Source organism: Taurulus bubalis, assembly GCF_910589615.1.
Source record: "Taurulus bubalis genome assembly, chromosome: 8".
NCBI classification, from domain to species: Eukaryota; Metazoa; Chordata; class Actinopteri; order Perciformes; family Cottidae; genus Taurulus; species Taurulus bubalis.
The window spans coordinates 23,120,238-23,147,479 of NC_136596.1; the positions used below are offsets into that span (position 1 = coordinate 23,120,238).

Consider the following 27,242-nt stretch of genomic DNA (forward strand, 5'->3'; position numbering starts at 1 on the left):
TACCTTAATAAGTGCAGTGGAGTAGTATAAAATATCATACAAATGGAAATACTCCAATAAAGTATAAGTACTTCAAAGTAATTTAGCTAATAATCTGTCATTTTGAATGAAGCGCTTAAATTAAAGTAACAGACCTGATCAGTTTTTGCACCACTGGCTATTTAGTTGAACTTTTGGAACTTGAGCGCGTGTCTGGTTGGTTAAAGTCCGAACCCGCAGGAGCACAAGGACGTGGCGTAAAGTAGACGCTTCACGTGAGGTGCCGCAAATAATGTATACATAGTCTGGCTTGCATGTTTGATAATGCATCCAGTCACTCACCCTGAGTGGTGTCCGAGTCCCGTGAAGAGTCTTGTAGAGTCAGAGTCTTGTGGTTCGTGCCTGCAGTGCTGCGGGAGAAACACCTTTAAATAGCCGCAAACGCGCAATGACGCAACGCGCTGCCCGTCGGTGTTGAGCGCGCGCCAGCAGGAGGAGGGATGGACCAAGAGAGACAGTCTGTTCGGAGAATTAAAGGATCGCTCAGCAATACACAAAGTCAGCGGAATCAGGGTTTTAACCATAAAGATGCAAAGAGAAATAACTTTATTAAAAAATAACTAATTTGACTCCCTCCCTCTTGCAGAAATACATTGATCCAATAATATTAACACCAGATTTAAAGAATAAAGAATTAAAATATTATCATATTGTCTTTTTTTTTTATATAAGTAACACTTTGATCTTTGACAGCCAGCGACTCGTATGAAATACGTGATGACGGACAGGTTGTAGCTATCCTTCCAACTTAATGGTTTGTTTACAACATCTGTTTCCCCAGCTAACCCCAGATGTTCAGACCTGCTATCAGACAATTATTGATTTCAGACCGGCTACAATGATACAGCACCTGTCCTGTGTTTACTGTGTCATTTTGTTGGTGAATGGTTAAACTAATTAATGCCAAAATGATATTAATTTAAATCACAAAATAATCTCAATTAGATGTTCATGCATGGTTACAAGCTTTAAAGTTTTTTTTTTATTCAGGAGCCTTAAATTGTGAATTTAGTGATTCACATTTCCAAAAAAATTAGAAAGTAATCCAATCATCACAAACTGGGACTGTGTATAATATGTACTGTATCTAGTTTATTTATTGTATTCAACTGTGGAAAATGCTGAAGAGTGACTTGAACCAAAGTTGAACCGTCCATACGGGAGGGGCACACACACACACACACGCACACGCACACACACACACACACAAAACACAGATTTCTAGTCAGAATGTGATCCACACACACACACACACACACACACACACACACACACACACACACACACACACACACACACACACACACACACACACAAAAACACAGATTTTTAGTCAGAATGTGATCAAGCTTCCCTCTTTTGGTTTCTGTTCCCACCAAATCTGGTGATGGTCATTTTGGTGTCTCTCTCTCTCTCTCTCTCTCTCTCAGAGTGTGATGCACTCCCCTCTAGTGCTGGACAGAAGCGTGCAGTTCATTTGACAGACTGGACAAACATCTGGAACAGGACATTGGTTTGGTTTGGTTTTTGCCAGGGGTTATTTTACTCCCATCAAATATTGCAGACTGACTGCAGCGTATCATTCGTGATTGACAGCAATCGACCCGTCCCACCCTGGGCTTTGAGTCATTTCCCTCTGGCAGGAGGCCGCAGTCCATCAGGACAAAGGATTCAACCCAGAGAACATTTTTTTCCGGTTACGAATGTTGCTCTTGAGGTGAAATGATGGCGTTTATATTAATCTAGTATTAATCTAACAGGGGCGGGCGAAAGAAAGCATGGGGGCCTTCGGAGTGTAGGTTTGTGTCCAGCAGTGTCTTTCTAAAGAGACAATTTAAGAACGACTGAGAAGATAGACGAGGAAACAGCGCGATCGTCTTCACTTCAGGATCAATGGGTCGTCCAATCAGCCTCCATATGGATCAAGCTATTTAGAAATATCGCCTGATTAATATCGCAGTGGCCAAGCGACGGGAGCAACCGTGACCCGATGAAAATGCGGCAATAGCCTTCAGCAAAGAAAAGTAAATTGGTTTCCGAGACATTTGCAAGGTAAAAACATGACATTTCGATGGATCAGATGCTTCGAAATGCGGCGCAGTCGAAGCTTGTTTTGTCCTGATTAAATCAAGCTTTCAGTTATTGTTGAGCGGGTGTCGGGCTATTGAAAAGGCAGAATTAACCGCAACTAACATCCCTGATTGGGGCGAATAGCCCTTTCTTCTTTGGGACCCCCCACTGCTCTCAGCTCTGACTCTTAAAGGGTCCGTTGTGTAGCCAGCAGCGTAATGTCAGAGGTCCCTCCACAAAAAACAAATAAAAATACTCGCAAGGTCTGTGGATTATCTTGAATGACCGGGGCCATGATTTTAGTTTTAAATGTATTATTCTGGCACTTTGAGAAGACAACAATCCAGATTGATACATTTCACTACAAGTCGGAGGGGAAAAAAAAGAAAAAGATATGCATTTTGTGATTTTAAGGGTGAGCTGCCCCTTTAAGCAGCATGAACCGACAGCCGGAATGGGATATTGGTATCGCACAATGGGTAACCAAATAAATGATAAATGGTTATTATACATCACGCCAACCTTTGGTTGATGCAGATTTGATGAAATGATGAGTCACTTTCAGATTAAATTCAATGGATCACTACTCATCATCATCATCATCATCATCATCATCATCGGCATGTCGAAACCCCTTCAACGGAATTTATTTATTGGTGTCACGCACTCAGTTTCTACTCAAATAATAATGGGGTTTCCAAGATTATAGGTCTCCGTGTGATAGTAGCTGTTGCGTGTGAGAACCCACATGCCAGATAAAGAAGCACAAGATATACAGGTTAAAAAAACACAACATTTATTTCATATTTCTATGTACAACACAATATCTGAACAAATACCGAGGCAAAAATGCTAAAATAACGTCTTCATAAGAGAAGTCACTTTCGTCTTTCTTCTTTTCTTCACTAGGATAATACACCTTTTTTTCAGTGAAAGGGCGAAATCTCACCAAAGTAGGCACATTAGTTTGACGTTCTCCTTGGTGACAAATAAAGAACGTCTGAACGCTAAGCGAGGCTTAAACGGCGTCATCGTAGACCAGCTTGACGAACACTTTGTCCTGCAGCGCTTCGTTCTGCCTGTAGACGTACAGCGGCGTGTCGCGAGCCGTCGGGCTCCGCTCTTCGCCGCTCTGGCCGTCCTCTTCGTGGATCAGGTCACCGTAGGAGGCCACGCAGAGGTCGTGGTCCTGGAGGGACGCCGGGTATCGGCGGGAGGATCTCTCGATTCGCACCGAGCGTCTGACCGGAGTGAGGAAGCGAACCTCCTGGCCGGTGACCCGCGGTGTCGTCGTCTGCTGTCTTGGCGGGCCGCTGGAGGAACAAGAAGTCAGCATTTTTCAACTTTATAATTATAATAATATTTATTTATATAGCACGTTTTACAGACAAAAGGATATACAGGAAAAATAAGTGTTAAAACCAGATTGACAATAACAGGGTCAAACATTTCAACAGTTAAGAGAGTACAGTAAAAAAAAATATTAAAAAAAGATGTTTGGCTACAGACATTTTACAACAATGTGCTACATATGTCCCACGTGTACCTAGACGAATACGAGATTAAGACATTTTGATTTGGCTTAGACAAAACAATTACAACGAGCTCGGAGCGGGCCGATTGCTTGGCAGACAGTAAACCGCTCAGCCACTCAACACCTTCACGCCGGTGCAACGGTTCAAAGAAGAAGAATAAAAAAAGGTGAAGAAATGCTGTGCTTGCGTCAACATGGAAGAGGATGCGAGATTCGACCAAGCAGTTCATCAAGATCTGCTTCTGTTGACACGGACACGCTTGTTGAACAGATGCATTGTTAAAGTATTTCTTCATCGGAAATGTTTTATCGCACAATGGTGACGAGCGTAGTTGCAACTTGATGAATCACCTGATTCACTCAACCGTTTCCACAGCGGCAAGTTAATGTGTGAGTGTGTGTGTGTGTGTGAGGAGCTCAGCACGACGGTGAAGATGATAATAAACGACACAACGTACTAATAAAAAAAGCTCCAGTCACACCGGAGCACATCAATACTCTGGTCTTTAAGAATTCAGCACTGGTGGCGTTTGATACTGGATTTTAGCACTCGTTCCTTTAGAGGAGTACAAAAAACCCTGCAGAAGGCCGGTGCTGAGTTTGTCCCTTCTGGGCTGCTGTAGGAACCTTGGAAGAGGACCGGCTCCCCGTGGAGATATAAACGTAAGTTTCTAAGCCAACAGAACGCTCCGATTCTTAGTTTGAGGTGATTATACACTCTGAAAACAGTCATGTATATTATGCTCCATTTTTACCAATAAATCCCCTAATTTCCCTTTATGACACCCTGTTCATTTTAATGTTTGCAAGCTGCAACAGTCAAATCTTCGCCGGGTTGATTACATTATTATTTTTTTTTTTTAATCAGCTCTGGATAGGAACTGCTCAGCATGAAAACCAGGAGGGAGTTGTGAAGACGACTCAAACGTACCCGGGAGTCGCTGTGATCTTGTACTTGACGACAGACGAGTCTCCTTTCTCTCCACAGATGAGAGCCCGGACCGGTTGGGGCGTCGTCATCGGGTTGTTGCCGACGCTCTCTGGAGTGCGGTCACACGCTGGACTTTGGTCCTGCTCCTCGTTTTCTGAGGACGCTGACAAAAACAAGAAAATCTAAAGTTAAACGTTGTTTAACCTAAAAACTTGGCTTTAACGCCTTTTTATATAATATGTATATATGTACAATGAGAGCTATGTGAAACCGGAGTCAAATTCCATGTATGTGTAGACACACATGGCCAATAAATTCTGTTTCTGAAGCCATCGACCAACAAGCTGTAAACATGGACAGATCTCAAAAAGTGGAGAAAAGTGTGAGCAAACAGTGTCTTATTTTAAAAATGTAAATAAGATAAGAAGTAAAGTTAAGTATACGGCACAAAAGGAGGAAGCAATGTTAACCGCCGTCGATAGAAACCTGTGGAATGTCAAAGCACTCCACGGGATCACGCGGTCATGGGGTCATGTTGTGTGATCTCAAATATTGGGAAAAACGCCAGCGATTGCAAATGGTCACCAACCTTGGATCTCGTCCTTTTTCTTCAGAATCTCAAACACCACGGCTCGCAGCTCGTCCACCGGCTGCGACCGAAGAGAAGCAGAAACAGTCACACACACACAACACGCAACACGCAACACACACACACAACACGTCAGTTCAGTCTACCAAACTAAATAAACCGCTGATTCTGATCACGGGCCAACAGATCAAGCAGTCAAGAGTGATGTTAAGAACATGAACCATGCAGTGAGGGTCAAATTAATCGTCATTTTCTATCTTGAGAACTTGGTCCAACAGACATATTGTTAAACATGGTACAATACTGGCAAAAGATCATTCAGCTAGGATCTCTCCTAAAAAGAGATCGCCCTTTTGGCAGGGATTGCATCATCGGGCGAGTAAAAAAAATTGAAGCCCCAGGCTGACTTAACTGAAATGTTATTGTTCTTTCACGAAGACAAAAAAGCTCCCACGTACGCAGCTTATTTGACATGTCTGAACATTGCAAATAGTCTAACATCTGATTACATCTACCAAGGAAGGACTGTCACATGGCTGACTCACCTCCAACACAACACCGACGGCCTCTTCGAACATGGGCAGCACATCCAGGTGGCCCTCTCGCTCCAGCAGGCGGGCCTGACAGATCCAGTATTTGGCAAACTTCCTGGACACCGCCGGCAGCCGAGAGAGAACCTCCCTCACCTGGTCTGGAGGGCAACCCTGTGGGCGCGAGGGAGACTCACGTTTAAAAAAATAAAATAAAAAAAAAAACACACGAATTCCAAAGCATACAGTAAACCTTAAATGACACAAATGAATGAGAGACAATAGTTTGATTAAAAGAATAAACATTTATATAGATGCCTGTATGTATGCCTGCTTATATTTTGAGCGTCTTTCTTTTAAAAACATATTTATTATTTCAAATTCAGCGTAAATGAACGTCATAAATATAACACATTTCCATGACTTTTCCAAAACTTTTGGGATTTTATATTTGTCAAGGACTATTTCCAGTCCTGGAAATAACCATTTTAAAATTCCATGACTTTTCCAGGTTTTCCATGACTGTAAGACCCCTGTAGTGAGTGCGTCAGAGTGATGACACAGAGCCCAACCAGACCATGTCCACCGGAAAAGGAACCCAAAGAGATAGAAAGTCCTCACTCAACGGCATCTACCTCTGCAAGCAGTTTGATGCAGTCCGCCAGGGATCTGTCCACGGCACCGATGAGGGAGTGGGCCTCGTCTTCCTCATTCATGGCGCCCCAGAAGGGCAGCGGCTCGGCCAAGGTGCGCTGGACCTGAGGTTTCACCGGCATCGGGGGGCGCTTGTAGGAAATGCCTTTGGCCTCCCGCCACTCCTGTAGTTTTCTCCTTGATACCCAAAAAAATATATAGGGCAGAGGTTTAATTTTAAAAAGTCAATATGTCCTAATAGCGTTTGTGTCTTTATTGGATAACACAGCAGAGACAGAAAACCAAGGGTCGAGGTGGTGGAACGACAGACGTCCCAGGACAAACTGGGGTTTGACGTCTTTCACATTTTACTCCTGGAGGAAATCCTCTCCTTTGTTCATCAACCAGTGTACTTCAGACCTCAGAGTATGGTTGAGGTGCGTGTCAAGACTCCGCTACTGTAAACACTCCGAACATGCTCATGGCGTTGCAAAATAAAGCCGTCCAACTGTAGCATGTTTGATCCTCTCGTTTGACACTATCCCGTTAGTCACTTTATTAAAACGTCTTCTGCTACAGCGTGGTTGGGTGTAAATTTATACGGAAACTTGTCTACCTACACAGATGTAATCCCTGATTGGCATTGAACCATGAAAGCACAGTTTGTACACACCCAGCAGCCTGATCAGTCAAAGTTAAATGTTGGGTTAAATTATTTATTTGGGATTACATCATCTGAAAGTAATTGATTGTCAGTCTTTACCCTTTCTTTTATCAAAAACTGACAAGCATCAAAACTTGGCATTGCGGTTCCTTATCTTACTCTTTGGACTGGCAAGATGTTTCTTGCTCTAGGGGTCAATCACCTTTATTTTAATCTTTCATATACAGAAAGATCTGAGGCAGGTGTTAAGCCACGAGCTACTACTGCGGCTAGAAACGTAACCCTCCAATGGTGCCAAATGGTATTGGACTCCTCTACTTACATTCTCTCCTGCTGGGCAGCGGTCACTTTCTTCCCCTCCGTCTGGGGAACGACCCTGACGGAGACCTTCGGTGTCTTGGCGTCTGTGGGCTGACCCGTGTGGCTGATGGTCCTGCCAGGCCGCGGCACCGTGTGGGACGTCCCCAGCGGAGCGCTCGCTCTTTTCATACCAGTCTGCGACGGGGGGGCGTTTGCCGAACCGCGTCCCTTTTTGCCGCCTGCCTCTTCCCGCGTGTTGCTTTTCCCTCCCGGCTCGGCCACGACAGCTCGCGTGCCGTCGCTGCTGCTGCTGAGCGCTCGGGAACCGCACCTGCTCGCCGCGGCGGCCGTTCGGGAAGCGGCTTTGCACGGTTGCCTATTTTTCTGCCCTACACCTTCAGACCTCTGCTTCGTGAACCGGTCTGTGGGCGGCCCAGCTGCTCTCGCCTGTGGCTTAATCGGTGCTGCTGTGGATTTCAGTCCACTTGATAATGGAATCTTCGAAGATGGCTGAAGATTTCTACTCAAAAGGGGTTTAGAGTTCGACTTGGTCGGATTTGGAACATTAACCCCAGCTCTTGCTCTCTCGTGGTTGTTTAGAGAAGTGGGAGGTAACAGTTTCCTCTGAGACATGGCGGACTTCTGGGAAACAGAAGCTGGTGGCAAACAGCTGGATTGCATCTTTTTAGCTCCAGTAACAGAGGCAGAGGTGATGGGATCCCCTGCTGAGGCAGAGATGTGTTTTATGTGTTGACTTTGACTGACTCTGGGCTGGGTCACTGCAGGAATTAGTCCCGTTTTGGTTTTGACCATCGGGCCGAGACTCATTCTGACACTGACCGTCGTCAGTGGACACGACCCGGTGGCCTTTGAGCTACTGCTGAATCTGCCGTTTGGCTTTGATACAGATGCATTTGAATGGGATCTGCCAGAAGATGGTATTCCTGGGTTCGGCTGCTTTTTGAGATGGCCTGCTGCAGTCGGGTTGCACCTGGAGGACAAAACTGTGGACCTTCTGTTCAGCACCGGGATTTGCTGAAGCCTCGGCCGTGCCGGGACGCCGGCTGCAGATGGACGACTGGCATCCTGCCGTCCAGTCAGGACGTTGGCCTTTACGTTCACTTTGTTTGAGTTACCGAATGTTTTCCTGGCGGCAACGTGTTTTGTGGATTGAGCGGGCAGAGTTTGAATTTTTGCGCCTCCGTACGGGAATCTGTCAGCTGGAGCCTTGTTCTCTTTTCCCTGAACAACCTGGAATAACAAAAACATTAAATCGCAAAAATACAAGTCAGATTAAATCCATCTGGGTTGAGATCTTGTCCTCAACCTGACGAGCTAAATCAACACTAGTCTTGAAAGGGAAAATTCACCTTTAGTGAAGTTGTCACTTGCTTCTTAACCTGACAGTCGTCACGGAGGTACGGTCTGAGGAGTCACATTGAGACCAATAAATAACAGCACTAGACGAACACGTTGTTTGTGAGTTGTTATGCAGTTGCTTTTCTTACTTTGGGTTGGGTGGTTTCAGCTTTCCTTTTGCGGCCAAGTATTCCATGAACTTCTGTTTACGCAGCTCTGCGACAGATAATGAGACAGGAATTCAGCACAGGTCACTCACCATAATACTCAACAGCAACGTCCTTATTAAACACGCACGCTTAGTGTTTGAACAAAGTAATTATCGGGTAATTATTTTGTTGGGTATCACTTGTGCAGCAAGATGCTGGAGATGTTCTACCAGTCGGTTGTGGCCAGCGCCCTGTACTTCTCCATCGTCTGCTGGGGGAGCAGCATTGGAGCCGGTGACACCAACAGACTTAACAAACTGGTGAAGAAGGCCGGCTCCATCATCGGCTGCAAGCAGGAGTTTCTGGAGCAGGTGGTGGAGAGGAGGACGCTGAAGAAACTTTTGTCCATATTGGACAACCCTCTCTACCACCTGCTGCAGGGCCAGAGGAGCACTTTCTCTAAGAGATTCCTCACGCTCCGCTGCACCAAGGACCGCTACAGGAGAACATTCCTGCCTAAGGCAATACGGCTTTACAACAAGTCACCACTTGCCGGATCCTCTGTAAATTAAACACTGTACATTTGTATAGTTATCTTCACTGAACATAACATATTACATACATTATTTGCATTTTTGCACTCTCCTATTGTTTGTTGTTGTTATTTTAATATTTAATTCCTAAATGAATCCTCTGTTATTCTTTCTTTCATCCAGCTATTTTATATTTATTGTTGTTGTTATTTTATCTTCATTCTATTAATATTATTGCATATATCTTTCATCCCTGTTGTTTTTATATCTTATCTTATTTTATGTGTAAATGGCTGCTACGCAACACAAAATTTCCCCTTGGGGATTAATAAAGTATATATTCATTATGTTATCTTTTTGTTACTTAATTTTTTTTAAATCTTTTATTCACTTGTGAGCAATGCTGCTGTAATCCTGTAATTGCCCCACTGCGGGACTAATAAAGGATTATCTTATCTTATCTTATCAGGCTGATACAGTCATGCCGGTGCATGGCTCGACTACACTACACCTTTTTGTGACCTCTCTTTTGGTTAACTCACCAAATAATCAAACATTCACATCATATACAAAGACAGCATTTTTATTACAGCCAACACTGATTGGATGTAATAGACAGAAAACGCAAGTGAAGCTTCGCCAAGTGAAAAGTCTGCTGAACTGTGATGAATCATCTTTTTTCATCCGACTGCAACTGCAGCAGTTGAGTCATTTAAATCTCACGAGCCATCTCAAAAACTCCATGAAGCTGATGACTTCTCAAGCATCTGAATAACTGTGTAGACGCGTGCTGCCATCTGCAGTTAGACTCTTACCCTGCATTCAGAGAGGACTTCATACTTGCTCTATACCACTCTGTCTAATAGGAGTATGGATATTGTATATCTTTGTGTTTCGGTCAGTTTTCAGACAAAACATTTGTATATAACCAAAAATAATAGTCAGAATAATTTAGGATAAATGAATAACTTTCTTGTTGCATACAGGCAATGGGATTTACTTGTGCGAGAAGCTTACTCAACATTTTTTCCAGACTCCGTTTCCAGATAAGACAAAACATTAAATAGAATAAAATACATACAAAAGCTGAATTAAAATACAGAAACCTACCAATGCCTTATGAGGAGACAGCTGTATCAATGTCTCCACAGCTGGGACTACATTTTATGTTTGATCAAACTGAGATGATTTATTTTTCAGAGTCGTTAAGCGGGCATATAAATTCATACACTAGATGTCTTAATACTGGCTGGAAAGTCTTAAACTCCTGCAGCCACAAACATTTCACTGGCACGACCCCATACTGGTGTCTTCATTAATATTCTGATGGCATCGTTATGAGCTACTTAAAGTCTTAAAATACATATAATCAAGATACTCATCCCTGGTTTGTACCATTTATTCACAAAGTCACGTTATTAATGATATGTTTGATTGTATATGGATGTGGTCAGAAATGTCCTGAACACATATATACATAGGCAGTCAGTCAGTCAAACATAATTACATTTATTATCTTTCCATTAACCCTTAAATCAAAGAATAAATACGCTTCATGCACAATTTAATTGTATTTCCTCTCTTTAACTCACTAGACGCAGGTCACATGTGTTATACTTAATGAATGTAATTCATGTAATCTCATTTCCATAAATGCAATTTGTTTAAAACGTTGTTGACATCTTATTTTGAAAACCGGATGTTGTGTCACGTCGATTTTTCCGTCAACTTTGCAAAATCCCTCGCCCGCTCCCGATCTGGGCCGTTTGAATGCGTTTACCGCGAATTTCCGTATATAGGGGCATTAAAACGAACCTTTTCTGGAGAGTATCGAGACGGCTTCTTCTTCCTCCTCCTCCATGTCGCTCAGGCTTCAGCTTCTTCTCCGGATTGGACTGTTTGTTACTCTTCGCGGTGGCTCAGGACACGTTAAAGTAGCGTTAGCTCCGTTAACTACTGAGCTCGCGCATCCGGTTTTGAAACTGCCGGGAGTGAACGCCCCTCTTCTCTGATTGGACAATTTGAAAGTTCGAAGGAAAAACACATAGCACGCATGCGCTGCAACCCAGCGCTGATTGGAGCAGAGGATGTAAACAAAAAGTACACGTCACAAGTTGCACATGAGATGTTTGCCTTCAGGCCTGCAGATGTTTTCTGTATATTATAAATATTATACACTCTGGTGGTGTATAATAGAAAATAAAAGTATAAATACAAAGTGAAAGTAATAAAGTCATGCATGGTTGTTACATGAATGGTACGTTGCAGAGTAATGTTTATTACTTTATTGGATTATAATTATTGATGCATTAATGTGTTTCATTTGTGGTCTTTTTTTATTCATTTACAACTGCTTAACATCCTGCTGGATCGCTTTGGAATTTTCCAACACAGTGATCAATAAAGTTTTATATTAATCCATAAAAATATATCCAAATGTATTTGTTGATCATAATTTATATCATTAGTTACTTTTTAGATGAAATATAAACTAATTATAATCAAATTAAATAATATTTGCCTCTGAATCGCAGCAAAGTACAGAAGTATGAAGTATAGTCAAACATGAAAATACTCTAAAAGTTTAAAAGTATACCTCAGAAGTGTACTTATAGTATACAACTTGTTAGAAACATATCTGATATCTAGTGTGAAGTCCTTTATCATTTCCCTGAGTGAACAAACATAAAACACAAATCCAAATAAGTTCCAAGGCTTTATTAAATATTTCGCTGCACATCATTTAAATAATTGTTAGTAAGGCAGATGTCCAAATAAATAAATACATTAATATCAAAACGTTGCATGAATATATAAATACATGAATAGATAAAAGCATTAACAGTATGTCATGTCATTCGGCACAATAAATACACAGGGTGTTCGCCAGAGAAGCACAATGATGCCCTCTTCTGGTGAAACTTGACCTAAGTCAATACACGAAGCATTTCACTGTCTGTACTTGGTACAGACCGTAAATAGAAGCTCAATAATACTCGCAACTTGTTACCAGACAGCCGAAGTGTCTTTGTTGCTTTCTTGAATACAAAAAATTGCAGTATATACCCAAAAAAAGTGCTTCCTCATAGAGGGTCAAACTTGGCCCCCCTCTGGATGCAGCTCCACATCTCACTTTGGGCATCTTTTGCAGCCTTTTAACTCTGATGTTCGACCTCCTCTCGGATGCTGAAGACTTGGGAGTGATTGGTGGACTCCAGGCACATTGCCAGCGGCTTGTTGTTGAGCTGCGCCGTGCTGATGTACCAGTTTGGGTAGGCGACGGACATGAGGGTGCTGATGTTCACCCCGGTGTCCTGTCTGTAGAAGAGGAATCGCACCATGTCGCTGTCCAAGCTGATGCTCGTACCCGATCCGCTCAACAGACTTTTGTTCTCCACGGCCTGAGGTGGGAAAAGGATAAAGGTCAGGCCCACCACTGCGTAAAGGGTCGCCGCGTTGCCCTTTCATCGTGCTGCAAAGTATTCACTGAGGATCATGTACGGAGTCGAGGTTCTTACCTCCAGATGCAGAGTTGGCGTGTCGCCATCCTTGTTGCAAGACAGGTAGAGATTTGTGCCCTTGATGCCCAGAGCCACGGTTCTGCCCACCACGCTGGGGGCAGGGTGCAAGTATGTCGACATGTTCAGGAGAACTGAGGAGAGAAGAGAGGACAGAGGTTCATTTTGATTGAAGACTGAAAGACTACGATAAAAGAGCATTTGCATTTTGCACAACAGGAAAAAGGCCAGGCATCAAACTGCTTTGTTATTATTTATACATGTTTGATTTTTGTATACTTCTATTCAGCTAAAGGGAAACATTCTACTGTATACTCTAATGATATCTCATGTCGGTTGGTTTCAATGTTTAATCTATTGTTCTATAAGGATGTTACTTATTCTGGGCCTCACTGTTGAGCTTTCTGTTGTTATATTGCTTTGTCTGCACTTTGTAAACTCTATTTTTAAAAGTTGCTATTAAAGTATTTCTTATTATTACTACTATTATTATTATCATCATGAATATGCCGCTACCTTTATTTGACCGCTTTAGTTACTGATTACTTTCATGATTCAGATTTGACATTCAAAACACTTTTGCTTGTGACTGAGTCCAGGTTGACAGTAAATTGAAATATTTCTCGTTTATGTTCCAGGGTATTTCCCCAAAGTACAGAGAAACCACCTTCAGTTCAAATAACTGTAAAAAAAAAAAAATTAAAATTGAAATATCCATCATTAACTTTTTGTTGAGAATGATTTTCTAATGATCTAACTGTTACATGTAATCACCTTTTTTGAGGTCCGTGCCTCCCTGCAGCATCACCGCGTGGAGCTGCATGCTGTTCTGGACCCGAACTACGCTCCTCTTCTCGATGTCGGTCATGCTGCACTGCTCCTCGCCCGTCCAGCTGATCTGAGGTGGTGGAGCTGAATAACAGTCAAACACTATTTCCTCTGAGGAGAAAAGAGGCACACCTGATTAATGTCTTGTCTTTTTTAAGGAAGCAGCAGGAATTTCAAAAAACAGCCACAGATTATCTCTCTTCCTGCTCAAGTGAGTGTTGACAACCGGAAATCTGAACATCTCTCTGGGTAATTTATTGCAGATGATCAACTATTTCATCGCAAATGTACAGTTTTTTGACTTTGCATAGATTAGGCGCAATAAAATGTATAGGAAAGTGAAGGAGACGTCAGTCGAACAAAGCAATAAATGAAGGAAAGTGTGGGTGGATCTGTGATAAACAACTGAGCGAAGGCCAATGAGATCATAAACGGTTCACTCCTTCTCAATAAGTCACCTCCCACTGTTCCTGATGGTAAAAGGACTTAGATGGCAGCTGTTTTCACATTTACAGATTTGTTTAGCTTTTCAGGAACTTTTCGGTGTTGGCAACAGAGTTTAGACTCCATGCTGACAGAGAAACCAGCACAGAAAGTGTTGAAATAAAGCCTCCTCTGTTACCTTCCACGATGCTATCCAGCATCATGTTGAGCAGGTCCTCGTCTCTGAATTCGGTGCTCATCGGGGATTCTGAGCCCTTAAACCTCTCCATGGCGACGATGAGGTTGACCACCTGCTTCATTGTCAGCGGGTGATGGGAGATCTCAAAGTCCAGGCCCTCGGGCATCTCAGGGCCCCACACGTTGCTCCCGTTGCATTTCATCTCGGATTCCATTGTTGTTGTTTTCTGAAGCAAGGAAAAGCTGCAGGAAAGATACATTTACAGTGTCACTTAAACGCAGAACATTTAAGGAAATAACAGCTGGATTCTCAGGGTAACTTCACCCTTTTCACTATTTTTTTGCCAAATGTATTTACCTTTATCTTTACCCTGAAATAAAATTGTGATATATGACTCACTACTGAATCAAAACCTGGCAATAAGGCACTTATACGCTCCGGAGAGGACAGTATTCATATATGCGGTTCAAACAGAAACATAATACATCCTCTAGTTTCACAGGCAGCACATGATGTTAAAGAAAGCTCACTGAATGTGTCCGGTCAAAGTAAGAGAAGCAAAGATCCTATTCAGAATCTGCTCCAGATCAGGAGAAAAATGAGAAGAAAAGTCAATTTACCTGTTAAAGTAGTTTGAAGTGTGTTTGGTTTGGATGCCGGCAGTCGTCCTCTTGTCAAGTGTTCTGCCTTTCTGTGCTGACCTGCAGGGGTTATATACACTCACCAGAGTCCTTGAAGGGAATTTCCCCTCTTCGACAGGAAGTGGGATGGTCCAGACGGCGCAGCTCACTGCGATCGGCTGTGATGAAATACTGTACTTACACACTGCTGCCGTGCCCATACGGCTCAGGTGCCCAGTGGGATTGCGACACACATTTGTTTGACTCAAGAAGAAAACAATACATGCGAAATGCATTCGTCATTAATTACCAATATTATCATTGTTAGCTGTTTGGTCATCGTCAGTGTGGATTAAGATTTATAGTAAAGGTTCCAGGACATTTTTGGGAAATAAGCGAATTAGAATCAGAATCAGAACCATTTATTTCCTTGTATGTTTTCACATACAAGGAATTTGTCCTGGCAGGGAGGTGCATGACATTTAACAATAACAATAAACATTTAACGAAAGTGCAATAATGGGAGGAATATTTACAAATAAATCTACTATTCTACATTAGAATATAAAATTAAAATAAAGTGCACAGACAACAGATGAACATAAAATATGTTTTGTATCAACATTTATAGATATGCGATGAATGTTAGAATGTTTATGCATATTAACATTTTAACATTTTGAGGGAATAGACAACCCTGTCTTTTAAAATAATACACCTAAAGAAATTGCACTCTCAATTACCTTTAGGTTCAGACACTAAAACCTTGGGTTAAATAAAGAAGTGAATTTTGACTCTTTTACACAGGATGCGAACAATAGCCTCCTGGGTTTAAATGTAATGTTTGTCTGAGCCATTCATCCACCGCACCCTCCTCTACACATGGATTTATGTGGACTTTGATAAGAAACGTTTGTGATACGTCAAAAACTATCTCAATCGTGGAGAAAATGTGTAATTGACAATGCTACTCACTAATGAAGGTCCTTAATCAACACGGCGTATCTCCTTTATTTAATCCGTACCAAAATCTAAGTCTGAAAACAGAACTATGCCTTTTTTACAGAGGAGTTAGGCCTTCTCTTACCCTTCAGTTTTTGTACATATTACAAATGAGATATAACTAGTTGATTATTGAGCTTTACAGGTGGATTTGGGGCCCTTTTGGACAGACCCTAGCTAGTTGTCTCCCCTAGTTGTCTCACTCTTTGTGCTAAGCTAACTGCTAGCTGCAGCCATGCATTTAGCGGACAAATCTGAGAGTTATCAATCTTCTCAATCTTCTACGTGGAGTATTTCCAAAAGAAAACCTGTGGTGAAGTGCTGCACTTTAGAGTAAACAGAGTTTACTTCTGATATACTACTAGTTGAAGACTCTAGCAACCAGATTAAATATGAAAAAAGGTTTTCCAGCAAGAGCATAATAACACTGTATAATGTTAAAAGCTGTTAAAAGTGTGGTATAAGCCACCATTCTACTGACCCTGGATTTAAACTGTCATGACTATTGACTATAATAATATAAATAATAAAAAAATATATTGCAATGATTGAAGATACATTTTCATTAGTCACAACTAGGTAAACGTTGTGTTATTTTGGAGAAGTACTAAAAAGTACATAGATAACAGTTTGCGTATGAAATGATAAACCTCCCATCATCTATGACCTATCTTCCCACGTCTTTGAGCCGGTCCTTTGGAGTTTTGCGGTTCTTTTGATGGCAAAATAAATTTCCACCAGCAGTAGCAGACTTGCTTGTTGTTGACAGTTGCATAACAGTGGCTGAATTTGATATTTCTTCACTTCCTTGTGCTACAAACAGAAGCTGCGTCATCCGGTCTGTATTCTATCTGATTCAATTCACACTGTCTGCAGGAGGCAGGGCTGCAGCTATTTGATATTTATATGATAAACTAAGTGTTCTCTGTATAAAAATCAACACGAAACCCAGCTACAAAACAGGAAACATAGTGCATATCTGCAAAAATATATTTCTTTCATGCTTAAACATGTGTCAGAAGAAGTCACTCTGCCTGTAGAGGCACGAAGACATACCCGAAGGTGACGAGGCTTCTCATTTTACTGAGCTGCTATTCAGCTTTCCTAAAATGTTTTCTGTGGTTATTGAAGGTTGAATTACATTCAATATACTCAATTTCGAAATCCACACAGTATAAATACTGCTTTCCAGGGAATCCGGAGTGCTACCACTACTACTGCTACTACTGCTACTACTGCTACCACTACTACGACTACTACTACTACTACTACTACTACTACTACTACTGCTACTACTGCTACCACTACTACGACTACTACTACTACTACTACTACTACTGCTACTACTACTACTACTGCTACTACTGCTACCACTACTACGACTCCTACTACTACTACTACTACTACTGCTACTACTACTACTACTGCTACTACTGCTACCACTACTACGACTACTACTACTAGTACTGCTACAACTATTACTACTACTGCTACTAGTACTGCTACTACTACTACAACTACTACTACTGCTACTACTACTACTAGTACTACTACTACTGCTACTAGTACTACTACTACTACTACTAGTGCTACTAGTACTGCTACTACTACTACGACTACAACTACTACTACTGCTACTAGTACTACTACTACTACTACTACTACTACTAGTACTACTGCTACTACTACTGCTACTAGTACTACTACTAGTACTACTACTACTGCTACTAGTACTACTACTACTACTACTAGTACTACTACTACTGCTACTAGTACTACTACTACTACTACTACTAGTTCTACCGCTACTACTACTGCTACTAGTACTACTACTAGTACTACTACTACTGCTACTAGTACTACTACTACTACTACTAGTACTACTGCTACTACTACTGCTACTAGTACTACTACTAGTATTACTACTACTGCTACTAGTACTACTACTACTGCTACTAGTACTAGTACTGCTACTACTACTACTACTGCTACTAGTACTACTACTAGTACTGCTACTACTATTACTACTACTGCTACTAGTACTACTACTACTGCTACTACTACTACTACTAGTACTACTACTACTGCTACTAGTACTACTACTAGTACTACTACTACTGCTACTAGTACTGCTACTACTACTACTCCTACGACTACAACTACTACTACTGCTACTACTACTACTAGTACTACTACTACTACTACTACTAGTACTACTACTGCTACTAGTACTACTACTAGTACTACTACTACTGCTACTAGTACTACTACTACTACTACTGCTACTAGTACTACTACTAGTACTGCTACTACTACTACTACTACTGCTACTAGTACTACTACTACTACTAGTACTACTACTACTGCTACTAGTACTACTACTACTACTACTACTGCTACTACTATTACTACTACTGCTACTAGTACTACTACTACTACTACTGCTACTAGTACTACTACTACTGCTACTACTATTACTACTACTGCTACTAGTACTACTACTACTACTACTGCTACTACTATTACTACTACTGCTACTAGTATTCGGAGGGGAGATAGTGACTTTTGGCTGAGTCTTTGTCTGAGACCAGAGTCAGAGAAGATTGTTTTCATTTTGGAGATGTATAAGTGTTGTAAACACCAGCGCTCGTAGCAATACAAAGACATGTGTGTAATTGGCAGATATCCCACAAAAGTGAATCCTTTCTTACAACCAGAAGACGGCTGAACTTGTAACTTGTAAATTGATGTACATTTTTTATGTTTAAAATGTTTAAACTGTTTTTAAATCTTCTTTTCTTTTGCATTAGGTTTTGATGCTTTTATGTGAAGCACTTTGAGTTGCCTTGTTGTTGAAATGTGCAATACAAGTCCATCAACTGTTGCCCCGCCCAACGGCATGCTGGGTACAGCTTGGCTGCTTGGAGCTAACAGTTGGTGCTAAAGCTGGAAAATCCAGGCTATAGTGTCCAAGTAGCATGACAGTAGTGGAAAGATTTGTTTTGTCTTAAGCTGAGGTGTGTGTGTGTGTGTGTGTGTGTGTGTGTGTGTGTGTGTGTGTGTGTGTGTGTGTGTGTGTGTGTGTGTGTATGTATTGAATATGTAGGGTGTGTTGTAATTGCAGTGACACGTTGTCCTCTGTGTGAATCACTCTCCTTTAACTGCTGAGTTTCCGGTTTCTGTCAGTGGACCAGCACTTTCACATCCCATTAACATCCATCGTTTTTATTTATTAGACTGAAGGAATTGAGCAAAAGAAGAAATGACACAACGGAGTTACTGAAATAAAAAAAGATATGAAGTGTTGTCATCTTTGCTGAAATGATAAACTACCAAGTCATTGTTCAGGATGAAGAATTCCCCATTTTGTGCAGTGCAGACGTACTAACCAAATGGCTCCTGGGTGCTACTGCCAGCCTCCTAGTGAGTTGACCCCTTGACTTGGTCAAAATTATTTATTGTAAAGTATACATATACGATAGTTATGTTACCAATAGCACTACATTTGTTGCAACATGGATTAAAATTACTGCAGAGGATGCTTCTCAAATGAATCCAGAATGGGACATTTGACCCGACCATGTTGTAAAGTTTGAGAGAGGAATTGAGTTCTCACATTAATGAAAACAAGCACTTTTTCACCCTCGGCCCTCGGACAGATGAATGTAGACACTGCAGCGCTGAATCTCAAATAGCTTCACTTCAAAAACAAAAAGAAAAGGATCCCAGCCAAAGAGTCTCCAATGGTTACAATAGGGAAAGACGTTGTGGAGCCGAAGAGAGCTAAAAGCAATAGTGGGAGAGACACTTTGTGGCATTATGGCATTAGCAGTCCAGAAGGAGGCAGCGCAGCAGATTAATGCAAAATGATGACGACAGCAAAAGAAAATTGTGGTCAGATTGAAGGACTTCCACCTGGTTACGTGCAAAATATGTTTTTGATTAGTCTTCGACCAAAGATAAAGGTAAAAGTGCAACTGACAGTCGGCTGGACAGGAAAACCAACTTGTACCGATGAGCTCAGCACCATTGGGACGACACAGAACACAGGGAATATAAAAAGGGAATATAAAATGCATGAATGTTTGCCCAAGCGTGTCTCACTACACAGGTGGAGGACGCAGTGGCAGAGGAACCGCAATAAAGTCTCTGGACCAAGAGATCGTTCCCACCACGAACGAAGCCACACGCCAATATCCTCAAACAAAGGTCATGACCCCGGCTCGTGTTGTGGTGAGACAACTCATTGTGTGTGTAGACATGTTCTCCAGCCTGAAGCACGGGCTTGCAGGAAGGCCGACTGTCTCCTTGGGAAAATGCTCCTAGATCCTGCTTCCCACAGGGCATCAATTCTGACAGAAGTATTCATATCATGAAGAAACTTTGTAAAATCCCTGAGGATGAAACAACGACACAGCCCACAGTCTGCAGGACTTCAGCAGTGAAGTGTGTGTTGTCGTCAGTGACACGTTGTTGCTCTTCCTGTGTGAATCACTCTCTGCTGCCGACTCATGTTTTGGAATTCAGGAGTTTCTGTCAGAAAAGCAGCATTTTCACATCCCACTAACATCCATCGTTTTTATTTATTAAACGAAAGGAAGTGAGCAAAAGAAGAAATAATACAAGTTACTGAAATTTGTAAATAAATGAAGTTACAATATCTTTGCTGAAATTGCTGACAATTTTGAACTTTTCCTGCTCTCGAAACAGTTAAGATAAAACATTAAAAAAAAGAACCCAACTCAACAAATATGCACAAAGTAACGGCTTTAAAAGCTGAAACTGTCTGCATGATAACAATATGTAACGGCAACGTGTTTCATAACATCTGACGCTTGAAAAAAACTGTAAATTACAAATCAGAATTCGGCCAAAGGGCAAAATTAAAGAGGAAAATGAACATTTAGTCAGCTGCTCATTGGTCAAAATCCTACAATTAGACATGAAACATTAAAATACAATGAAATGTGTCATCTATGAAACAGAAGGATCTAAAACACAAAAAACATTTTATTGTCATATGCACAGATAATAGGCAGTTATTCTGTACAACGAAAAGCTTATTTTGCTAGGTCCTCCAGTCCTAACACAGAATTACAATAAACTTAAGGCAAAAAGTACAAAAATAAGCTTAAGGCAAATAAATAAATAAAAGTAAGGCACAGAATATAGTGACAGTATTGCACAAACATATGTATAAAGTGCACTATGCATTGCTACAATGTCCAAAGCATGTACATATATATATATATATATATATATATATATATATATATATATATATATATATATATATATAAAAATATATATATACATATATGTATTTTTTATTTTTCACACTTCTTTCTGTCTGGATAAATAACACCTCATCTCATCCTCTATCCCATAATAAAACTATATAACACTTTCTCAAAGGCCATTCTGATGTCTAATGAGCAATTTAAATTAATCTACATTTCACTGGTAAAACGTCTATTATGTTGACACTAGGTTCTGTCAAACATGTTCAATATCTCCCCCGTGACTCTGTGAACGTTAGATGTTGGTGCCGCAGTGGTTTTGGATGCTCCTGAAGAGCTGAACAGCACAGGTGTGCGGGGTGTCACGTGGTAGCGGTGGGCGTCATTTTCATACAATTAAGAGCGAAATGTGACGTAGGATCTGCAACCAACTCCCACCGCAGCAGCCGGATGAAGCGTCGTCAGATCCGCTGTAATTAAATACGTCATTGTTATATATCCACCTCCATTCTTCTTGTCTTCGCTTTGTCTTCCTGCGATAACCAGTTAGGCCGACACAAATACCCGGTGTTGTAAGAGAAGCATTCAATTCAGCCCACTTCCCCCAAATCAGCTCACTTCCGCGTGCACAAACTCGCCGGACTGGCAGCAATAAACCGCGAGCAGACGTTTCATCACCGCGCGGCGTTGTGACGTTGCTGTATGTGTGTGTGCGTGCGCGTGTTCTCAAGTGAGTAATTCATGAACATCTACACGCCAACAAAGGAAAGGGGAAGTCAAAGTACTGGTCATTTCCTTTAGATATTTCGTATTTATAATATACGGTTATTTAGCAATTATCAATGCAAACACCGCAGCTTACTGTGTATGGCGGCCAATAAAGAGCTCAAAGTAAAAAGAAGAGTCAAACACACGTAACACATTCATTTCAATTAAAATAGTAAAAAAAAAAAAACAACGTCATCAGCCTAAAGTTGAATAAATAACTTTTTTTTTTACAAATAAAGTCCTCAGAGGAAATCAAAACAATCACAAAGGTCCATAGAGAAATATATCTCAGGTTTATTAATAACTTTCTTCATCTTCAAAACTCATTAAGACAACAAAATTATAAAACAGTATGTACACCTTGTTTCTCTGTTTGTTTTAAGTGACAGCATGCCAGAGAATGAAGGACAATCAGTTAATTTTTTTTCACTTCCCAAAAAGAAACGCTCTATTCGCTCTGATCCCAAATTAACTTCATGACAAATAAAAAAAACTTTAAAGATTACTGACAGTGTTTGAGGTATAAAGAAAGAAAAAAACACACATATTGAACCCAAACCCAGTACAATTTAAACCAGGCGAGGGAGGAGGCGCATAAACAAAAACTAAACATTTTATTAACAATCTCAGCCATAAAAATCTACAAAATGAACAGAAACAGTCATTTGAAATGGGTGTGTGTGTGGGTGTGTGTGTGTGTGTGTGTGTGTGTGTGTGTGTGTGTGTGTGTTTGTTTGTGTCAAAACATTGTTCAGGAATGAACACAAAAGAATAGTAATAATCCAGTACAGTCATGAAAGAGACAGTGAAGGCAACAGAACAGTGAGTCAGTGAGCTCCTTGAACGCTTGACAGCTAAATATGAAAAGTAAAGATCAGTATCATGTTGGGGAGTCAGCGATGATGACGGCGATTATGAAATCCGGGTCAGTAACAGTATTGCGACCGAAGCTACTGGGGTGGAAACTTTGGCAATTGTTTTGGGAATACTGCTTTCCTTGCTAAAGTGCTTTCATTTTTAAATCACAGAAGAGTCCGGGCCGTTTCAACTTCCCTTTCGAAAATGATGAGAACAATCAATTTGGAGTTCTTGTTTAAAAGATAAAAACAGAAACATTTCTCAAAAGCAGAAAAAAACAACAACATACGGAGTTAAACATCAGTACCTTTCAAAATAAAATCACCAGCATTCTACTCAAAAAGGGTTTTCTTTCAACAGTCTCTCACAAAATATTTGACATTTTGCTGATGTTGTCTAAGGATAAATGTGTATTTACTACTGAACTGGACAGTCACATCTTCACGATTAAAAAAAGATGACGAGTTTGTGATTATTTAAAGAACAAAAAAAGCCATTATTGTTGTCCAGTGCATGACAACGCTCATCAGCTCAATGCTCCAGGAGAAACCAATCTTTAAATCCAATATTTCCAGCTGTTAGCACGCTCTGTCTCGTGGGAGCTGTAGTTTTTGAATGCCAACAGTCCAGGACAGATTTATTCATTTACGAATATGGACATTAAACCCGAGAACAAATATTGCAGTTTTTCAAAATAAAAGAAACCCCTCTATAATAAAATCATCGACCTTGAGTGATTTATATTTATGAGAGGTAAATTAGCCTCCCGACCTTCAAATAAATCATCTTAAGTGACTACTAGGCATAACTAGGCGACAGTCATCAACGGTGGAATACTTCACTGTGAAGAATCTAGTTTTCTTTAATTTGACATTTATTTTGTATTCCCTCATAAAACAACCTAAACATAAGACGCTTTGTCCAAATATTTTACAATTCACAAAACAGTGAACTAGTGGAACAGCCCATCTATCATGAATACCACAATCACCAGTGCATAAAGAGGAACAATTCAAGTTTTTAATTCTCATTTAGAGCAGATTTTCCATCATTTGCCCTCTGAAGCTATAACTTTCCCAGAGGTTTAACTCAACCAATAAAGTTACCGTGAATCCAGTCCGCTGTGATTTTAGTGTGTTGGACTACACATTGAAATATTGGTGTAGAAACTAAACTAAACAGCACCACAGTGCGTCAGAGGACACCTGGAATTGTGTTTTCAAGGCAGTGTGAGGCCTCGACATGCGGCCTTCAGAGGGTTCGGGTCAACAAACTGACCCTAAAGCAACGGAGTTAACTAGAAGCATCGTTGGCACACGTGTTGCACAGCTCAGACCCTCAAACCAACGAATGACTCTTTAGATTATCGCCGCTCGTGTCTTTGGCAGAACGCCGTCTCAGTCACGCGACACAAAAAATGGACAGAAATAAATCAGCCATCTTGTTTTGGCCGCTTCAGAAAATAATCATTATGCAAGTGTTCATGTGCGGCATCAGCTCAGACTCAAAAGTTTTTTTCAAACAAAAACCAAAAAAACACTTGTGACATTTAAGCTTTTCCAAGAAAACCTCAAAATACCAAGTCATGCCAATTCATTAGAAAACTAAAGTGAAATCATCCTTTTATAGCGAACTTTTCGTTTCAGATTCACGTTGAAAAAAAGGGGAGAAAAAATTTGCTTTTTTAATTCCTCTTTCATGTCGGAGAGAAGCCCTGTTTTGAGTTGGAGCGTTAAGGATATCGGTTGCTTCAGTAGTTTTACTTTTTACTCGCTTGTTCATTGACGGAAGAGGAATTTAGGGATTTTAAATCTGTTGATTGAGACTCTGATGCTGTTTTCCAAACTCATAAATCTTTAGTTTGTGATCACCCGTGTCTGAAATTAAAGTTTTTTGGTGTTCCGGCTTCCTTTCAGCCATTACTCCTGAAGTCCTACGTTGCCCAGAATCCCTTTCCCCAACAATTAGGAGAGCAGATGAGAACTCGTTGGATTTACCTGCGTGTTCAAGTGGAAGAAGAAGAAGAAAACACTTACAGCAGAGCAACAAAGATGAGAGAAAAAAAAAAAACGTTTCCAGTCCCTGCATTGCATTCTGGGACATGTAGTTGTAAATCAATCGCCGGGCATCTTCGCAGGAATAACAAGACTAGAAAGCAGCCCTTTCTCTTTGGTTTTAAAAATAAAAACGTGTCTGTATGATTCACTTTTCATGTTAAAAAATTATAATAAAAAGAATCTATGAAACTCCACTGTGGTTCTGCTAGAAATCAGTCAAAGAAAAATCCATCACAAGACACAACATTTATGAGCTCTAGGAAAGATTTTCCCTTTAAACTCTCACACAGTAAAATATAACTGGAGTGTGTACAGTTCTGTGAAAAACAAAAACATTGTCATAATCATAAAATGTACATCATTGCTTCCCATAAAGCTGACGAAATGTGGCTGATGTCGGGCTGAGCGCTGCGTTTGGCTACAAAACAATAAATGTTACGATTGTGTTGTTCAGATTGAAATCAGATTTACAAACAAAAAATTAAGGAATCCCAAAACATAACCAATGAACATGTAAAATCTCACAATGAGGCAAAAATAAAAATCACATTTCTCGTCCCCTCTCATTGACAATAGTATATTTTCACACACACTTCTTAAAGTATTTTCTAGTCAGAATGTGATCAAGCTTCCCTCTTTTGGTTTCTGTTCCCACCAAATCTGGTGATGGCCATGTTGGTCTCACACACACACACACACACACACACACACACACACACGCACACGGAAAAAGACTCGTCAAGTCAAAGTGCACTGAAACATCTTCCATCTTTGCAAAAAACAACAACAAAAACGGATTCCTATACAACCAAACTTTCCAGGATCCGGCGACGGCGGAAACTAAAACAATAGGTTTCACAAAGAGGAGGCTGTTTGAGGGCACAGTTAACGTACCCGACACATTTGATTCAACACATTCACAATGATCTTATTGATTGTCTTCGTCACGATACAGACTGATTGGGTCAATCGCTGCTAAATCTCTTTGAACAACTCTGGGACACAAAGGCTCTCGGCTACTCTCTGTTTCCATCCAGGAAACAAGGAGGGGGGGAACAAAAATACAAATTTGATAGAACCTAAAACACCCACCAACCCGCACCACAAAACAGAAAAGTCTTGTGTGTCCGTCTCACACAGAATTCGGCCAATAAATATCTCACTATAAATTTCTCCGGAACATATATTACTTTCTTTGAACTTCGCTGACATGCTCGGGTCGTCTTTGTCTTCTAGCTGTACAGAGGAGGGGGTGCAGGCTGCTACACATGCGGCGGCGGTGGGTTTGGTTTGTGTGTGTGTGTGTGTGTGTGTGTGTGCCTCAGCATGAGGGAGGAGGAGGCGGAGAAGGGCGGAGTCTCCCTGAGTCTCTGATTAGGGACAGTGAACGGGAAACACACACATATACTTAAAAACACGCACGGGGGGAGACACCTCGCAAGTCGGCGAGGCCTCTGAAAGACGCCGATGGGTGAGAGAGGGAGGAGCTTCCTGGTCCAGACAAGCAGTTCCTTCAGATCAGATAACGCATGTGCAAACACACACACACAGAAACAAACGCACACACACATACGGATACTCCTTCCTGCCGATGAACTACCATAGATGAGTGTTGGTTTTTTGCGGCGAGTCTTCGTGATGGAAATGTTCCCTCAATAAAGTGTGTGTGATGAATCCTTTGCATATTTACACAATATGCATGCACATGGCTTGTCTCTTTACTTCTCTCCTCACTCACACTCACACACACACACACACACACACACACACACACTCTCCTCCCCTCCTCAGCATACATTCGAGCGTAGCAGTGCATGCGTGCAGACGGTGGAGTCTGGTGGTGGTCAGATGCTGTTTTCCAGCTGGCTGTGGTGGTTGGCTGTGTGCGGTGAGTTCTGCTCGTTGAGGAGGAGGAGCGTGGTCTCGTCCGGCCCGTTCTCCGTCGCGGCTCCCAGGTCCGTGACGGCGGTGTTGGCGGTGGCGTTGGGTTTGCCGATGCCGGGCGGAGTGGTTTGGTCCAGGCAAATCACGCTGTGGCCGCTCTCCGGGGACTGGGGCGTGCTGTCCAGACGGGACGCCATCAGGCCGTTCTGGTACTGGGACCGCGTGATCTGAAGGGAAGGAGGTCAAGCTTAAAAAAGGGACGGTTCACCCCAAAAATCACAAACGCATGCGTTCCCTCTTACCCGTCTATTCATCAAGCTAGACTGATTTTGGTGCGCTCGGCCTACTTTTGGTGATATTGTATCATATTGTACATGTATACCGGCTCCTGCTCACTACTGAGCTTTTTCCTTATATTATGTTATTTTTGTTACTTCTTGTCGCTTTCTTTCTGCTACTAGTCATCGTTCTAATCATTTTTTATTTTTTTATTTTATTTAAAATTGCTATTCTC

General features: G+C 41.3%; 3 protein-coding genes across 3 annotated transcripts in view; all 3 read right to left on the minus strand.

Annotated features, from left to right (window-relative positions):
* Positions 1–2,952: 2,952 nt before the first annotated feature.
* Positions 2,953–11,192, minus strand: ckap2l (cytoskeleton associated protein 2-like; the record flags this gene model as incomplete). Its single annotated transcript, XM_079222955.1, has 9 exons — positions 2,953–3,422; positions 4,575–4,737; positions 5,164–5,224; positions 5,709–5,867; positions 6,329–6,524; positions 7,313–8,541; positions 8,661–8,715; positions 8,799–8,865; positions 11,147–11,192. 9 exons carry the CDS (start codon positions 11,190–11,192, stop codon positions 3,128–3,130), a joined length of 2,271 nt encoding a protein of 756 aa, XP_079079081.1. The 3' UTR covers positions 2,953–3,127.
* Positions 11,193–12,141: 949 nt separating this feature from the next.
* On the minus strand, positions 12,142–14,513 carry LOC306740037 (interleukin-1 beta-like; the record flags this gene model as incomplete). Its single annotated transcript, XM_079222139.1, has 4 exons — positions 12,142–12,732; positions 12,850–12,983; positions 13,624–13,788; positions 14,300–14,513. The coding sequence occupies 4 exons, from the start codon at positions 14,511–14,513 to the stop codon at positions 12,487–12,489; spliced, it is 759 nt and encodes a 252-aa protein (XP_079078265.1). The 3' UTR covers positions 12,142–12,486.
* A 12,175-nt stretch (positions 14,514–26,688) lies between these two features.
* LOC306740028 (metal transporter CNNM4) overlaps positions 26,689–27,242 on the minus strand; it is a gene marked incomplete at both ends in the record, with an annotated part of 36,109 nt that continues 35,555 nt past the window's right edge. Inside the window, one exon of the mRNA XM_079222131.1 lies at positions 26,689–26,955. Coding sequence (XP_079078257.1) covers positions 26,689–26,955 — 267 coding nt within the window. The remainder of the gene's footprint in view (positions 26,956–27,242) is intronic.